This window comes from Lipomyces arxii (genome assembly GCF_038497795.1).
Source record: "Lipomyces arxii strain Phaff 12-163 unplaced genomic scaffold V1512scaffold_10, whole genome shotgun sequence".
In the NCBI taxonomy this organism is placed as follows: Eukaryota; Fungi; Ascomycota; class Lipomycetes; order Lipomycetales; family Lipomycetaceae; genus Lipomyces; species Lipomyces arxii.
Window position 1 is genome coordinate 21241 of NW_027117709.1, and position 17228 is coordinate 38468.

Below are 17228 nucleotides of genomic sequence, written 5' to 3' on the forward strand. Positions count from 1 at the left end.
GTAAACTGTAGACCTCTCCCGGCAATTTTCCGTATCGAGGGTTGGGTTTGCTACCTAGCTTCTCGTAGGAGATTCCTGATGAGGACATGTTTTGTCCCCCGCATTATTTTATTTGTTCTGTTCAAAGCTAGTTTACCAGTTCGATTCCCTTCGTCGACTTCATTTTGGTGTTTTTTCCCACTTCAATTATAACGATAAACAAACTTAGAAGAGACGGCCATACAAATTAATCATCTTCTTGCCAAATGGCACTTTCTGACGCACATCCCGCGGTCCCTCAATCTGCGCCTCCTAAGCCGCCGCCAGCGCCGCTATCCCCACCAGACAATCAGAATATCACAAGCACTACTAGGGATAACACTGAAATTGGCAATAAACAAGGCTGTATTTATTCGAAAAAATCTACTTCAATCTCTCCTACAGTATCAGCTAAACCACTTGCGGTATCTGGCTCGAGCTCGTCAATTTCCACGATGACATCTATATCCGCCCGACCGACGTCTGCAACTCCCGGAACTCCAACTTCAGCTGAATTACGCAAACTAAAAAGGCGCGTCGATCCTTCCAAGAGAAAGCGAATTGCTCTTGCGTGTGACAGTTGTAAACGCAGAAAGCAAAAGGTAAAGTATTACTGTGTAATGCCCACACGACCTCTTGTACTGACTATATAGTGCAATGGTGACCATCCTTGCTCAATATGCACAAAAAAGAACTTTGTTTGTCATTATACTGCTGCTAAGCTCGACCCATTGCCCAATCCTACTCCATCTGTCACATTCTCAACTCCATCACCAAAAGCAGCACAAATAGAAGCAGATGAAGACCTTGAGCCGGAGGCTGAACTCAGTCATAGTGCGGCAGCTACTGCGGATCTGATAATGGAATCGAAATTGGATAACAAATCAAGCAAACGGCACCATTCAAAAGTGTCTAGTGATCATGACCGTTCTTCGTCAAAGTCCAAAGACCAAGCAAGAACTCATTCGCGTCGTTCCGGTTCACATGCTTCATCAGACTTAGATTCTTCAGATTCATCGGCTTCCCCAGACACTTCTATCCCGTCTCCTCCAGATAATCAACATACCCAGCAACTACAGTCTCATCAGCAGCAGCAGCGATATCACAGGAAAAGACCACACAGTCGGGCAGAATATCAGGTCGAAACTGTAGGAGATGGTCGAAATACTCGACTACTGTGGGATGAAAAGGGTCATTTGCGCTATATGGGAGAGAGTGGAGTACTGTCGTTTTTGGAGCAATCGAGAAAAGCATTCAGAAAAGTCATGGGAGATTCTTCATTTACACTGGATCCAGCTCAGTTTAGGTTCATCGACGGCCCAACACATACTGCTTCACTTATTCCTTTACAGCTGCCTCCCAGAAGTCTTACAAATGAACTGATACAGTCATTTGAAGATAATGTTCAGGCCTTTGACTACGTATTTGATATGGACCATCTTCGCTATCAGGTTGCCCAAACTTACCGAAATCCCATGGGTGCTCCTAGGCATTGGTTATGCCTTCTTCATTTCACTTGTGCACTGGGCGCAATTTTTGTGAGTTCTAAGCAGGAATTGGATACAGAAAGATTGAACATCCCGGCTTTTTCAGGAATCAATGATCTTCCATCAAATGGTCAAGCGAGCAAAGAAAATTCACCTGGCATGCTTAATCCAGCTGTGTTTTTCGAAAGTGGCCTTGGTCTAATGAACGACGCCGCAGAGGACGGCGAATTATGGGTCGTTCAAGCTTATTTATTGATGTGCCTGTACTATCAAATAATATGCAAGAGAAACGCTAGCTGGATTCAACTAGGTATGATTTTTTTCTGGTAGTTGGTCAATAAAATTCTAACAGGATAGGCTTAGCGATTCGGTTCGCTCAGGCTTTAGGTATGCACCGCAAGTGTGTCAATATGACCTTCCCAAAATCGCAGCGAGTTATGCGGCAACGATTGTGGAGAACTTTATACATTCAAGATAGATTTTGGTCGTCAAGTCTTGGTCGGCCATTGGCAATTGATGACTGTGACTGGGATGACCGTGATACATCTGAACTGGTTCTTCTGGACCGTACGCTGGTAGAGTTGTCAAAACTGTGCGAGATCATTGGCGACATCTGCTTGCTCGTGTATCGACCGCAAAGTATATCGTCATCGACTTCACAACGGCTTGCTACGAGATTGCGAGAATGGAGTGATGGGCTACCAGCTGACATCCAATTGTCATCTCTAAATTTAAACAATCCCGACGGAAGGAAACTGAGTGCGGGAAGCATGACAAACGACAAGTCACGAAAGCAAATGATTAAAAACCAAGGATTGCTTAGACTACATCTCACGCATCTTAACAGCATCATTTTGCTCACACGCCCGTTCTTTCTGTTGATGGTAGCCAAGACTCCATCGGAAATTCCGTCACAGGTAAAGACGGTGTCACGTTTGTCTTCCGCTTGTGTACTTTGTGCAGCCAGATCAGTCGACTTGGTGATGACTTTTTTTGCTCAAAATCAGCAGCCGATCCGATCCCACTTAATGACGTATTTTATTTTTACGTCTGGGATCGTACTTTTACTCGAGTCTTTTCATCAACGGCGGTCTGAAGTGGAGTCTTACATCACTCGTGGCATCTTTTTATGCATCTTCATTCTTGGCCATTACGGAAAGTGTGACCCGTCAGCAAAGCGGTACCGTAACATTCTTCAAGAAATGGATCGCGCCGCTAGGGCCTCGCGGTCCCTGAACTACGCATCTAATACACCAGGAAGTGATAGTGCGTCATCACAGAAAAGGCAGGTTTCTCAGGGTGCTAGCTTACTGAGTAGCGCAACACCAGCAATGCCCGTAGGCGCTGAGACGGGAGGTACGTTTCATTTCTTGCCAACACCACGCAATAGTAGTGTGCGATCTGAAGGGCGACCTCGAAAGATGTCTGACGAAGCGGCCGTATCGACACCGGCAGTGCCTAATGCAGGTCAAGGATTTGGAAGTACCAACCCAGAATATGATGACGAGAAGTATCTCAACGATATGTTGGGATATGGATATAAGAGCGTGAGTGGTGATGCCACCACCAACTTGTCACGCATGTTTTTAAAGGCTGCCGCAAGCGACGGACGGTATCAGATTCCCGATTCTCCTGGACCTGGTGTCACGCCACCAGCTTTACGGGCTCGGAATGATGATGATAGAGGCATCGCAATCCCATCTTCGGTTCCACCGTTTTTGCCGCCGCCGGCAGCAACCACCGGAGCTGGTACTCCCAGTGAAAATGGAAGCGCTGCGAGCAGTAAGGATGGCACGCTGAATATTTCACCTGCGGACGCAATGTCCCAGTTTCTGATGGAAGACACTTTTGGGGTCGGTGGTAGTAGTAACGAGGATCCAAATATGGAGTTTAGTTTTGATCTTGACATGATGGATTGGATCAACTTGGCCTCGACGGGAACAAGTGCTGCTCCTGTGGCGACCACACCACAAGCGACTGCATCTGCAAATGGAAAGTTTGAAGAAGCCGTTCGAAGAGCAAATGCTGATTTATTTAATGGACCAGGTGGAGCACGACAGGGCGTCGGTGCTACTGGTGGTTCATCAAACGGATCTAATAGTAGTGTGGGAGGATTCTACGGTAACGATACGGTGTTTAGAGGTTTGATGATGAATGCCGAATATTAAATTTCTAAACATAGTAATGAAAGTGTCACCTACTGAATTAGAATCCGCCCATAGGGCAGGTACATACGCTGTACTTCAGGCGTCGGAGTAATCGTAGTCAGGGACGTGATTTTGGGTTCAATCAGCGCAGTTGCGGTCGGACGTGTAATATTGATGAAAGGTAGTGACATGTTGACATTTGTTGCTGGCAGTCCCAGATTAAGTTCCAACTGGCGAGCAATATAATGAGCAAAATACCGGTGAACATCTGTGGTCACATGTGCGCTATTTAACCAAAAATATTTATTGGCCGAGTACTCGCAATGTTTGTAAAAAGTGTCCACGAACGGCACACCCACAGCGTACGGTGCGCAATAAGTCGTTGTGTTTTCAAACCCGTAAGTTTTTGGTTCGGCGATGAGCATACGGGCTACTATGTTGAGATCTATAACCGCCGTACGAACATCTGGATAATGCTTCGCAAACATCACTGCACCACTTGTGACCATTGTATTAAACTCTGCAATTGCTTGTGCCACCAAATCGCGTCGTTCTGCAGGGTACTCACCCGGTTGTAAATCGATAGGTGGAATCAGATTGAAGAAGAAGTGCCGGATGCCAGTATCATAAAGAGTTTTCACAGCTGACCAGTAACTCTGACCAATTCTCTCGGTATAGAACCTAAATCTCTCAGTACCGGTGTAGTTTTGCCAGCTGTTGTAAATGTCATTGATCCCAAAAAACACTCCCGCGATCGTTTCGCTTGAGTTGAGCTGGTATATTCTATTTGGACCAGTCATGTACGGCAAAAAGTATGTTTCCATTTGTTCAATAAATGAAGGAATGTCGTCGCGATAGTAGACTAATCTGTTGTCAACCGTAGCGCCTCCACGGGCAAAATCGAACACGTAATAAGTAGACGAGTTGTGGGCTGTTGATAAATACTTAAGCCAATTGATTCCATTATTTACATAATCCGAATTCATTGCCGGATTTCCAAACGGGTTCAAATCATTTGGCAGAGTAAACCGTATGTCAAATCCTGTGTCTGTATATGAATCACCACTATGGCGAGAGTTAGCGCTTTCATTGTAAGAATGGGCGCAAATCATACAAAATTACAAAAGTCTTTCCACAGATACATGTCGCTACTAATGCCAGTAGACAGACCAGAATTCGCGGCTCCATTACTACGCTCTGGCGTGATAATCGATCTCGATGTCCAATTGACCTGCTCCATACGTGATGCGGCTTATCCCAACTGAACTCAAACTTCATTTTTCACTATCTTTGTATACAAGTACTTTCTATAAATCACATTGTTAAGTAATGCTATGTTACAAAATCAAAAACAGGAAACGGTAAAACCTCAAGAATCCATTCCAACCAAGGTCGCCATTTTTCGTTACGCAAGTAAACTGTACATATCTGCTGCACGTCAGCCAAAACCCGTTCTTCCTGCCACCATGCGTTAAGTAAAGACAAAAGTGCTAGATAATGCACAAATACAATCAATGCAAACGTGTCCCGTTGCCTCAGTCGCGTATGAAAGTCTTCTGAAAGCAAAAATGGCCAAGTGAAAACATATTTTCGAAGTTCAGCTGGACGAGCATGTTTAAATGCTTCAACTAGCAAAGCGAGTAAATGAATAGCAGGAGTGTAAACATCAAGTTCTCTAGGATCTGTAAACGCATCGCTAAACAATGTCTGTAAGCTTAATAAGGGTGAAGGGGCATTCGGGTCTTGAGAGGCAATCACGCTAAAATCAATGCCAAAAATTGACTGCAAGTCAATACCGGTTTGCATATTCTGCATTTCATGAACAACCGCTCGGATTCCAAGAAGAATGGGCAGCCATCTGTCAACCGATATTATAGTTGCAGCTGTCAAGTCATCTGACTCTCGCTCTCGATATGCAAATGATTGAATTGCAATCAAACTACCTGCAACCGTCATGGCTTCAAGGTTCCCAGCCGTACGAGGACCTGAGATTGCTTGTCTGAATGTTTCGAGAGAAAGCTGGCGGTACCATATTTCCGCACGTTCATAATACAATTGACGGTCTTGCTCGCATGCGAGGTCTGCCGGGTCAATCTGCATGCTTGAAGCCGCGGCTTCAGCTTTTGCTTTCTCTTGTAGGTACCGCATATGCGTCGCAGCAATTGTGAGGATTGCATGCATTAGAAATTCATGTCGAAACGCCATTTTAGGAATCTGTACTAGCCATAAGTCGCCATCGGTAACATCAGTCAAGGTTGGTGCTGTGACTGTGAGAAAATGATGCAAGAGCTCTAATTGAGCCATATGTAATGATGCAAATTCATCTTGAGCTTGAACAGATTTTCTTGACTGTGAAGATTGTGGGGTTTGCTGAAGCTGTGAATTCGAGAAACCAGCCGACGGCGCGACGGGTGTAGTAGGATATGCCGCGACATCAGGCGACGAAATGGACGATGACGGCGAAACACATTCCTGCTCGAGCTTCACTTTAAAGTCACATTGATCACCTTGGCCAACATAATCGCAGTCTATACCGTGCTTACGACAATTCAGACACTGTGGGCGCTGTTCATCACATTTAATACGCCGACGCTTGCAATTGCTGCACCCATTCCGGGATTTGATGTGAGACTTTCGCGGTCGAATTGCGCGTTTTGCTGGGTCCTGGTCGGATGAGCCCACGAAGTCGGACATCTTGAGCAGACACCGGCAGTGACCAACTGCCACAAAATGTGTCTCTAGCGAGCACAGGAAATACTTAGAAAAAGGGACAGTTTCTGAACCACGAGCACGAACAAGTCTGCTACTTCTCACCTTTCCAGGAGGTAAAAGCATTCAGCCGGGTAAATGGTGCATAGTGCCTACAACATCTATGATAGGGTTGGGTGAAATTAAGTAAATTCTCTAAGCCGCACTAGTACTAAACTGTCTCTTCAACTCTACTAATGGGATGCTCAGGTGCAGGTGACAGCAAGAACTCGCCAGGAATTAGTTTAATGGCAGGATTAAGCTCAAGCCCGAAGCCGGGTTTGTCGAGAACTGATACGTCTAAGTATCCGGCAATCGGAATGGGTTCATTCAGGAACAGGCCTCCAAACACCGGCAATACTGATTTGGAATCCGGAGAATTTGCAAGATACTCTTGGAACGGAGTATTGTTTTGAGACGCAACAAAATGGTACGAGTAAGCTCCGGAAGCATGAGGTACAACTGGAATATCGTATGCGGCTGCCATGTTTGCTACTTTGACGAGCTCAGTCATGCCTCCCAACCACATCACATCAGGCTGGATGATGTCGACGCATCTGTTTTCAATCAGCTTTCGGAACCCGTATTTAGTGTATTCATGCTCCCCGGTCGTCCATTTCATCCAGGGCACTGCAGCTTTGAGTTGTTTAAAGCCGTCGAAATCGTCAGGGTGAAGGACTTCTTCATACCAGTTGATGTTGAGGTCTTTAGTGGCCATAGCCAACCCAATTGCGTAAGGGACTGTAAGCGACATGTAACAGTCAACCATAAGAGGGAAATCCGGACCGACAGCCTCACGATGTGCCTTCAAAAAAGCAACATTTTTTCTCAATCCGACGTGACCTTCGTCAGGCCCAAACGGGAGCGCCACTTTACCACCCCAGAACCCCATTGATTTTGCACATTCTGGACGGGCTCCAGTACAGTAAAAGTTAATCTTTTTCATGGTAGCGCCTCCAATCATTTTATAAACCGGTTCATGGCGAATATGGCCCAGTAAATCCCAAAGCGCAAGGTCTACGACAGAAATACACGCAATTGTCAGGCCCTTGCGACCGTAAAACATAGAAGCTCTGAACATTTGTTCCCAGAGCAAATTGTTGTCACGAGGATCAATACCGATTATGAATCTCTCAAAATGGTTTTTCACCAACCAACAGGCTGGAGGTCCGCCAAATCCAGTTGCAAAGCCTTTAGAGCCATCAGAAGCTTCAAGTTCTACACAGAAAGACCCAAGCACATTAATTCCCCAGGACACTCTGGATGCACGATATTGGTCATAACGAGACATTGGGTTTGATATATCATTGTCAATTAGCCTATTACGTCAGTAAATCATAAATAGTATTCAGGATGATATGGTACCAGTGACCACGTTCAACATTGTGGTAGTCTCCTCCTATTCCTTTCCCATCCAGCAAGAATGTTCTTACCGCAGTAATAACTGGAAATCCCGCGCTATTTCCATTTGATGAAGACATTTTTGACAATATGAATAAAAAATAAAAGAGCGGTTCGTCATTTTTATATTACAAATTACTGGTTGCGATGTTGGAGTGTGTCGGATTGAAGATATACCGAGCGGCGCCCCGCATTCGTGGTTCTTTCCCCCACACTTTTTTGATTGATCTATTAATGCTCATTAACAGCACTTCAATTTTTAAAGAATTTATTCGTCAATTTATCTTTCGCTTTTTAAAATGAATAGAAAAAGACAGAAATTGGATTGTGAAAATTCGACTGAAAGTTTATCGTCGTCGTTAGTTGGTTTGCATGAGAACAGGATCAGTTGACTAATAGATTGCAGGTGCGATACTTGCAAGCAACGTAAAGTAAGGTGTGATAAAGCAATTCCTTCTTGTGGTTGGTGTGCAAAAAATGGTATTCATTGGATTTAACGAGTGACTATCAGTTCTGATTCAAGTACTTAGAAACAATTTGTGTATATGCAGAAAAGCGGAAGCCAGGGTTAAAGCCTGGTTTTGGAAGGGAACTTATGGATCATCTTGCTGATATTGAATTCGTTGTTACTAAGAATGCAACTGCTATTGATTGGATCCAGTCAGAGTTAAAAGCAGCCAGAACTATACCTTATACCGCATCTACAGGGTCGAGTGCTGTGTTCAATCATTATCTTACAGATAGTCAGGATGAACATCACCTTGCCAGCAAAAGTAGTAACTCTGCAGACTACGGAATCAGCCAAAACGGCATGCCACCGCGAGAGCTACAAATGCGATTAGCACAGCTTTACTTCGAACATATCAACTCATGGATGCCTATTCTAGATGCACAAGATGCATGGGCAAGGTTATTTTCTCCAGATAATTCAAAAGCAGAGCATCTTCTGATTTATGCAATAACCGCTGCTTCTTTAAAATTTGTACCACTATGTGAATTAGCGCCTGAACTCAGCAGACAGTATCACATGGCAGCAACACAGAAAATTAGTCTACTCACATTAGAAAGTCCGACTTTAGAGTCGCTTGAAGCCATGCTGGTATTGGCAATCGACGTCATCGGCACTTCAAATGGCCCCAAGTGTTGGGCAATACTTTCTATGATTTGTTCAATAGCATTAAAACTTGGTCTAAACAAAGATAGTCTGCAATCTGGCGCTATGACACCATCGCCAGACGGCACAATATCCACCGCCGGTGTCTCAATCATCCCAGCTACTCTCGATCCTGCCAATGGTGAACGTCGACGGAGACTGTTTTGGGGAGTGTACGTTTTAGATAGGTATTCAACGATAGGAAGTTCGTATGCATTCAACATACCATCGTCAGAAGTACTCAGGCAATTGCCTTTTGCAGATCCATTATCTGACCTGCCGTATTCCCATTGGTTAGCCGTTAAACCAGTTCCGACCCTCCCGGCGCCAGTGTCTGCAACAAAAGAAGAAAGTCGAATTGAACCGTTTTCGTATCAAATTGAGTTACTCGGAATCTTTTCATCGGTGCATGACTTCCTGCGGCGGCCAGTTGATATTCATTCAGGGCTCCAAGTTGATAAATGGCAACTCGAGTATCGCAAGTTTTGTTCTGTGCTTGATGAATGGAAGCTGTCGTTACCTGAGCAGTTCTCATCTACAGAGGCCGTCGTAGCTCGATTTGAGTCTGGCGCCGAGATTGATCCACTTTGGCTGATGCTTCATTCACTCTACAATACTGTCATCATCAGAATCAATTCCTCAGCCGGCTATCCATATCAACAGTCTGGAAAATTTGTGGCTAACATGGTTGCAAGAGATCAATGCCTTGAAGCAGTCAATAACATTGTTGCACTTACGCAGATAATCCTCAGCAATTCTGACAGCCTTGAAGCATATCTTGGGCCGCATTACGCATTCACTCTATGGGTCGCAGCACGGCTTTCTATTGTCCACGCGTTTATAACCAGTAATATACTTCCTGATTCCATTACTGTACTAGTCAGATCATTAGGGATAGTCGCGCGGCATTGGCCTGTGGCTAAAAGGTATTCAGAGTTGCTACTATATGTAATTGACGAAGGATGGCTGCATAAGACACGAAACAATAACAGGACTGATACGACTGCTAGTGACGATATTGATGGTACGACAAACGAGCAAAACGATTTTGAGAATGAAGAAATGGCGCGGATGACAAGTGCCAAAATCCTATCCGACATGAGACGAACTGCTTCAGACCTTGACTTTTTGCTATCGGAATCCAAAAATGAAAGAGAGAACAAATCTCGTAGGCGTGGTCACACGCGAGAAATCAGAAATTTTTTAGCCATAACATCGCCATTAGCAGCAGTAACAGATGAGATCTCAAGTATTTCTACTGATTCGTTCAGTCCAAATCAGGAATTCGATATGATGAACATATTTGAATGGTTTAGCTGGCCCAAATTGACGGACCAGATAGGTGGAGATACATTTGCTTGAACTGGATTAGACTTTTCAACATGATCGTTTTCAGGTCGAAATCCAGAAGAATGTAGTTTTAAAGTTTTTATGTTAAATAACTTTAAATTAAGCGCGGATCTTTAAACCAAATTTCAGCGGGACCAAAGGCGTGCTTGAGAGGTTCATCAGGCACAAAATAAAATTTAAACTTTTTTTATGCTGTCACATCTCGAGGTAGTTCATTTTTAGTTAGTTGATCATTCCCGTCCTGCTCACGGTCCATGTCAAATCAAAATGATATGAATATCTTATTAGGACAAGCGAATAGCAAATTGTAAACAACAGATTGTTATTACATAACCTAGCGTCATCCAGCTCGCTTTTGTTTCAACCCGTAATGTCGTCTTTTGGTTCGAATGCATCTCAAACAGACGGGTCTGACTCAAACCTGCGATTGAAAGGCCCCGCAATGTCAGAACGTGTACGTGCACCGTCCCCATTCGACGTTCGCGACTATGATTATGACGAAAACGATCAAGAAATGACCAATACAACTCCCTTAGATCGTCGGTTTACAGTGCCTCCTAGACCAGCACCACGTCCTCCTGCTCTAGTGTACACTGAAAAGTCACAACGAAATCCAGTTTTTGTACGCAAGCGCAATATCGTGCTGGCCATCATTGCCGGTGTGATTATCATTTTGGCTGCGGTTCTTGTCCCGGTAGGAGTCGCTGTTATAGCAAAGAAAAATTCACATTCATCTACGCCTACTGCTTCCAGTCCTAGTAGTACACCGAGCACTGTTGGTGGCAGTGGAAATGGAACGAGTGGAACAGACGGAACAGCTGGAGGAGAATCACCAAATAGTACCCCGGCCTATGCTGTTGGCACAGTACTTGATGTGTCTACTTGGTACGACAAAACAGACTTCAATACCACGTTCACAAATGCGACCGTCGGTGGGCTCTCACTTATGGGTCTTAATTCCACGTGGGATGACACGAAACGTGCCAACGCGCGTGTGCCCGCTTTGAATCATCGCTGGAATTACAGTGAAATCCCAATGAGAGGGGTCAATTTAGGTGGATGGTTAATTGTTGAACCATTTATTACTCCGTCTTTGTTTGACAGTTATCCAACCGAGCTTAATATTGTTGACGAGTATTCCCTGTCAAAGCATTTAGACTCAGAGGCTAAGTCGGTGCTTGAAAAGCATTATGCGACGTTTATAACCGAGCAAGATTTTAAACAGATTAGTGACGTTGGATTGGACCATGTCCGTATCCCGTTCCCTTACTGGACAGTAGAAGCATTGAGAGGTGATCCATATGTTTCTAAAGTCTCGTGGAGATATCTTCTACGTGGCATTGAGTGGGCACGAAAGTATGGGTTACGTGTTAAGCTTGATCTTCATTCTGTACCCGGAAATGCAAACGGATGGAATCATTCGGGGCGGCAAGGTCAGGTTGAGTTTCTGAATGGGACGCATGGTGATTATTATGGCAATGTTACGTTGGAGCTTCATGGCAAGATGGCAGAATTTTTTGCCCAGGATCGATACAAGAACGTTGTTGCGTTGTACGGTCTTGTGAATGAGCCAAACATGATGGTTTTGGATGGACCAAAAGTCATAGAGTGGACTGGACGTGCTTATGATTTAGTTCGATCAAAAGGATTAGACGCCTATATCGTGTTTGGCGATGGGTTTCGCGGTGCTGCAACTTGGTACAATGTCTTTCCTCAAGACCGCTATCCTGGAATGGTCCTTGATTTGCATCAGTACATGATTTTCAATACTGGCTTGATTGCACAGACTCATACGTCCAAGATAGATACCATGTGCAATGGCTGGTCGCAAATTATGGAAATCTCAAGCAATAACATGACTGGCCATGGACCGACTATGGTTGGAGAATGGAGTCAAGCTGACACTGACTGTTTGCGTTATCTGAACAACATCAACGTTGGTTCACGTTGGGAAGGGACTTATAATGTTTCTGTTGTCGCAAATCAGGTGCTGGTACCCTCGTGTCCTGGTGCGTTTAATTGCACTTGCACACAAGCCAACGCGAGTCCTGACGACTACTCGGATGAGTATCGGGAGTACTTGCTTACAGCTGCAGAAGCACAGATGCATGCGTTTGAAAGCAATGGAGGGTGGGGGTTCATGTATTGGGCATGGAAAATGGAGACTCCGGAGGCCACTCAATGGTCATATCAGCGTGCAGTTGCAGCCAACATCATGCCGCGCCAAGCTTATCAGCGTCAATACAATTGTTCAGCTTCTGTTGACTTTGTTGCTATGGGGCTAGCAGACAATTATTGATTATGGCGTATTATTATGAGATTTGTACATTTTAGTGTAAATTATGTTTATTTTGATATTTTGTAAGGGTTAGGGCGTTTTATTGTTGGTACGTAGCTTGTTCATCAAACTCATGAAATATTAATGCTAGCAAGAAGGGAGAACTTAGTGTGAGGTCCTGGAACGCTGTCTGGTGTGAAATGAGCAGGCTTAGACCGGATATTTGGTCGCTCTGGTCTCCAGCTATTAGCCGCGTAAATCAGAGATTGCATGGGCGAGATACCTTTCAATTTAGACAGATTCATCATAGCTGGGTTAAGTTCGATTCTGATCCCAATGCATTTGAGACTCAGGTGAATACGAAGTCTAATAAAGCCAGCGATTTACAATACACGGTAAATGGCAACTTATTCGAGAATTTTGCGGAATCAATCACTTTGAAGGAGATTTTGGAATGGATAGATGAGACTACAGATTTGTCAAATGGTGAGCAGAAACCTTCTCAGAATGAGAACGAGTTGAATAAGACACATTAAATATGACTCTTGGTCATGTTCTTGTATATATATGATCGGCACTTTGTTTAATATGCAAAATATCAGAGTTTGGTTGTGATTTTGCATTAGCATTATTTTCTTGGTTTATGTAATAGTATAATATAAATTGTGATAAGCATTAAATTTTGCTAAGCTAGCTGTATCATCAACGTAGATATCGTTTTTATAGCATTATAACGGTCAAATAGTCGGAACACAAAATCAAGTCGTTGGCAAAATGCAATTTCAGGTAATACATCGTCAATTGGCACACAAGATTGGTTTATGCCATCAGAGTTTATGTTGGAAACAGTTAGCAAGACAGTATTCAACAGAGATTAAATATTATGAAAGGGACTACACTAAACCAAGCAGGCTTAGGGCCAGCACACCAATCAGTTCCGAAGACATTGAGTTCTTGAAAGCAGAAGCAATTACACCATGGACTGTCTTTAATAACGAGTCCGGAGCTCCTATAGAGATTACAAAAGAATACAGATTTCCTACATTTGAAATCGCATTGTTATTTGTTAACAAAATCGCATATTATGCCAATCAAACCTACCATCATCCAGAAATCAAAAACTTCTACGATACAGTCTCATTGACTATGAGTACTTTACATGTTGGGGATTCTGGACCATTTGTGTCGCAAGCAGATATGTGTTTGGCTAGTCATGCCGACCGCGTTGTCGTCGCATCAAACTTTAGAGCTGCAATCGATGAAGAGCTACATGCAAAAGCCAACAAAGTCAAAGGACAAAGAAGGCAGTGGGGTCTCGTTCTTATATCTGAATTACAAGAATTATTACGACAGCAACAAGCTGACTTGGCAGCAAAAGAACAGTCTAAAATATAGCTAAAATGTCATATTATATCATACAGCTGTCCAGTGCAATATACCCCAAGAAGAAAACTGTTAAACGCCGTCCACCGAACCTCTAGACTAATACCGAATTCCGGGTCCACCTTTAATCAGACCATCGATATCTATGCGTCGGAACATTTTAATGCGGTTCAGATCGATCCAGTAGTGTGCCACTATATCCTCCGAGATCAAAAACAACTGAGTAGGCGAAAATACGTTATTTACAAAATGCAATGATGCTGTATGGCCTCGAGCAGCAACCACACGTGCTCCTGGCCACTCTTGCTCACTGCATATTCTATCTGTGTGAGTCAAATCGTCCACTATAAACGAGAACTCTCCTCTTGGAACATTCGGATCGCCTGTCAGCTTGATGGCTTCCAGTCTAGTAGCATCTGGCTGATGAAACAAAAGAAACTCTCCTCCGTGGCTCTCGTAGTCTCCTATCCAAACACCTCTGTATGGACATTCAGGTGTTGGACGCCATAACTTCTCTTGCAATTTTGAAACTGTTTCTACTCGTTCTCCCATGATTGTTCCCATTGCGTCCGCATTCATGTATGATATCCACCGACGTATTCGAAACAAATTTTTGCTTGCATTGTGCACCGAGTTTAACTGGCCTCTAAATCCAGTCGGACTCTCCCCTCTTGTACGTTCATCTGCAGGAACATTTTTTGGCGGCCAGAGACTCATCTGAGGGTAGAACATGCGTTCAGGCGCGATGGCAGTCGCATGACAAAAAGTAGTAGTCAACCCGTGAACCGTCCTTGGCTGCAAAACCTCGTGGTTTCTGTCGTACTCAGATCGTGCTGTAAACTGTATCAATGGTGACGCTGATTTTTCAAGTTTTGGTCGGAAATCGTAAATCATGACTGTCTGATCAACAGACCATTCGTTGTAATTGGCCATAAATTCACGATCGTGTAACGAAAACACTTCAACAATCTCAATGTTGCCTCTCTTTTTATTGTACCGTGAAAAGTAAAAAGACCCAAGTAATTCTCTGTTGCCATGCCACGCGCCTGGTGTGAACCACATGAACCGCCGCAGAGCAGAGTACAAAGCTTTAAATGAGGGATACGGCTCTGAGGAAATTGTCTCGTCGTCAGGAGTTGACGGGCCTACCAATGGCATCGATGCCGCTTTCCAAAGATCCTCACTGTCCTCTATCAGCCTGTGCAAGGCCGTATTCACGGCTGACATAGCAATCAGGCTGTCGCCGTCAAGATGAGAGTAGACCTTGAGCTGCATCTCGACTGGCAAAGAGGTCAATGATAATACAGCAGAGGGATGTTCTCTCTTGGTTTCATCCACCGCAATTAAGTCCTCCATTGGAAAGTTGATAAGCCTTGCACGTAATTCACTGCTCTCACTCCGTACAACCTGACGACAATCAAATCCGTTAGAGCTTTAGAGTTTCCGCTGTGAGTTTAATTAGTTCTGAGGGGTTTGTTTCAATATATCCTATTGCTTTCTTTAGTTTGATTTTATTTTATACATTAGTCGTATATGCAGCATTCATAAGTACCATCACCCGATAGCGCCATTCCCAAATAATCCTAACAGCCCAAGATCAAACATATTACTTCCGTGGTGCGTTGCAGGCCGCAGCCACTGCTGCACCCCAAATCCCAGTTTCTTGGGCCAATATTAAAACGACTTTCTTGTGCCTTCTACGAGCAAGCAAGCTCAAAAACTCTTGTACACGCTGTTTAAATCCAAAATATTTCTCCATTATCGATCCAGTGACCGCAACCATGATCTCTTCACTGTCACTAGGTGTTGTAGGTGGCGGAAGGACCGTTTCTGCGAGTGCTAGTATCCCAGCTGCAACCACTGCTGCTGCACGACTAGACACGGCATAAAATGTGGCTTTAATGAATTTCATTTCCTCAATAGTCAGTGATTGTCTTCCATGTTTACACGGGTGCTTTGCTAAAAACTGCTGACGCGCAAATTGTATGTCAATCTCCCTCTCGACCGCCGACATTGTCAAGCTATCAAGCCCCCACTCCTTATCTAGCTTTGCTGGTGTAGCCGACGTTGACCGGAAACAAAGTATAGTATCACGAATAATGTATCTTGCAATCTCTGAAATGTATCTACCAGACACCATTAACTCAAAGGGTTGAAACCCCGGGTTTTCGTTTTTGGCGTCCAGCTCTTCATCCCACCGCGTTCGAGGTAAAATATCAGCTCCAAACATAGAAAGCTCCGTATCCATTATAAACTCAACACAGTCTTCCAAGTCCCTCTGACTGTATCTTGACAGTTTTTCTTCGTCAACCAACGTAACTGGAACCCGTACACCTGCATTAACTCCGGTGCCGACAATCAATCCAATTTTACACCGTTGATCTTGTTGCATGGCCGAAAGTACAGTAGCAGCCGAATCATTAATCACAGCCAGCAGATCAATTTCCAGTCCAGAGTCTTTGCAGGCACGAGTTAAAACTGTTTGTAAGTCCCAGCCAACAATATCATTGCTGATTTGGCTGAACCCTTTGCCCATTGGTCTTATAATTCCAGTTGTTACTGATATCTGATCTAACGGGAAGCTCCATGTCAATCCAACTAAAATTCTGTCTTGCTCGCTCAGCCAATTATTAGCATATGCAACATATACTACACTGTGCAGCTGACTCGCGATCCACAGGAAAAAGCTGCGTCCGTCTAAGTTTCGAACTGCGAAATCAATCATTTCTGCTGTAGAATAAAGAATCACACGCTTCAAAACCACGGCAGGATCAAACTTCACGACCGCAATTCGTAAAGTTGATCCGCCAACGTCGAGAGCAACAAAAACACCAGTCTCTGATCCAGTGGGATATTTGTATATATATGACGGCAGCATTGTAGCAGACAAATAATGTGGGAGTTGTACAACCGCTGAACTTGACGAAGAGGGCAGGACTGGTGTACTTTGAAAATGCATTGCTTGGGTCATTGACGACGCAAGACGCGTCACGAGGTTGTCAAGATTATCGTATGAAAGGGCCGCTGTCAGCAGCCCAAGATCTATGTCTGAATTTGCAATCATTATGTCTGTAGTGTCAAATACGGCGGGATCGGGCCAGTATTTTTCCGCAAGCAGGGCCAATTTATTTTTTTTTGCGTTTGTGGGAGAACAGAGCGCACATGTAGTTGACGCGCAGTACGCCGAGGAAAACCAGTATAAGGGTTTAGTAGTCAGTAGGGTAAAATAAGGTTAGCGGGGATCTGTTTCTGCCCGAGGTGGT

General features: G+C 44.2%; 9 protein-coding genes across 9 annotated transcripts; 4 read left to right on the forward strand and 5 right to left on the reverse strand.

Moving 5' to 3' along the window:
• The first annotated feature begins 19 nt into the window (after positions 1 to 19).
• V1512DRAFT_263924 (fungal-specific transcription factor domain-containing protein) lies at positions 20 to 3938 on the forward strand. The gene is made up of 3 exons (XM_066916577.1): positions 20 to 620; positions 672 to 1815; positions 1863 to 3938. Exons 1-3 carry the CDS (start codon positions 246 to 248, stop codon positions 3671 to 3673), a joined length of 3330 nt encoding a protein of 1109 aa, XP_066770847.1. The 5' UTR covers positions 20 to 245; the 3' UTR covers positions 3674 to 3938.
• V1512DRAFT_263927 (uncharacterized protein) lies at positions 3654 to 4860 on the reverse strand. The gene has a single exon (XM_066916578.1). The coding sequence runs from the start codon at positions 4762 to 4764 to the stop codon at positions 3703 to 3705; it is 1062 nt and encodes a 353-aa protein (XP_066770848.1). The 5' UTR covers positions 4765 to 4860; the 3' UTR covers positions 3654 to 3702.
• Positions 4861 to 4984: 124 nt separating this feature from the next.
• Positions 4985 to 6346, reverse strand: V1512DRAFT_248214 (uncharacterized protein; the record flags this gene model as incomplete). The annotated part of the gene is made up of 1 exon (XM_066914535.1): positions 4985 to 6346. One exon carries the CDS (start codon positions 6344 to 6346, stop codon positions 4985 to 4987), a length of 1362 nt encoding a protein of 453 aa, XP_066770849.1.
• A 187-nt stretch (positions 6347 to 6533) lies between these two features.
• On the reverse strand, positions 6534 to 7972 carry V1512DRAFT_263933 (enolase C-terminal domain-like protein). Its single transcript, XM_066916579.1, has 2 exons — positions 7766 to 7972; positions 6534 to 7719 (listed from the first exon to the last, which is right to left on the reverse strand). The coding sequence occupies exons 1-2, from the start codon at positions 7879 to 7881 to the stop codon at positions 6573 to 6575; spliced, it is 1263 nt and encodes a 420-aa protein (XP_066770850.1). The 5' UTR covers positions 7882 to 7972; the 3' UTR covers positions 6534 to 6572.
• Positions 7973 to 8100: 128 nt separating this feature from the next.
• V1512DRAFT_271510 (fungal-specific transcription factor domain-containing protein) lies at positions 8101 to 10316 on the forward strand (the record flags this gene model as incomplete). Its single annotated transcript, XM_066917649.1, has 3 exons — positions 8101 to 8159; positions 8208 to 8281; positions 8332 to 10316. 3 exons carry the CDS (start codon positions 8101 to 8103, stop codon positions 10314 to 10316), a joined length of 2118 nt encoding a protein of 705 aa, XP_066770851.1.
• Positions 10317 to 10514: 198 nt separating this feature from the next.
• On the forward strand, positions 10515 to 12713 carry V1512DRAFT_263940 (glycoside hydrolase superfamily). The gene has a single exon (XM_066916580.1). The coding sequence runs from the start codon at positions 10675 to 10677 to the stop codon at positions 12601 to 12603; it is 1929 nt and encodes a 642-aa protein (XP_066770852.1). The 5' UTR covers positions 10515 to 10674; the 3' UTR covers positions 12604 to 12713.
• A 572-nt stretch (positions 12714 to 13285) lies between these two features.
• Positions 13286 to 14002, forward strand: V1512DRAFT_263942 (pterin 4 alpha carbinolamine dehydratase-domain-containing protein). The gene has a single exon (XM_066916581.1). It carries the CDS (start codon positions 13357 to 13359, stop codon positions 13975 to 13977), a length of 621 nt encoding a protein of 206 aa, XP_066770853.1. The 5' UTR covers positions 13286 to 13356; the 3' UTR covers positions 13978 to 14002.
• Positions 13973 to 15450, reverse strand: V1512DRAFT_263943 (uncharacterized protein). Its single transcript, XM_066916582.1, has one exon. It carries the CDS (start codon positions 15319 to 15321, stop codon positions 14065 to 14067), a length of 1257 nt encoding a protein of 418 aa, XP_066770854.1. The 5' UTR covers positions 15322 to 15450; the 3' UTR covers positions 13973 to 14064.
• Positions 15451 to 17134, reverse strand: V1512DRAFT_263944 (uncharacterized protein). Its single transcript, XM_066916583.1, has one exon. The coding sequence runs from the start codon at positions 17027 to 17029 to the stop codon at positions 15572 to 15574; it is 1458 nt and encodes a 485-aa protein (XP_066770855.1). The 5' UTR covers positions 17030 to 17134; the 3' UTR covers positions 15451 to 15571.
• Between the last annotated feature and the right edge of the window lie 94 nt (positions 17135 to 17228).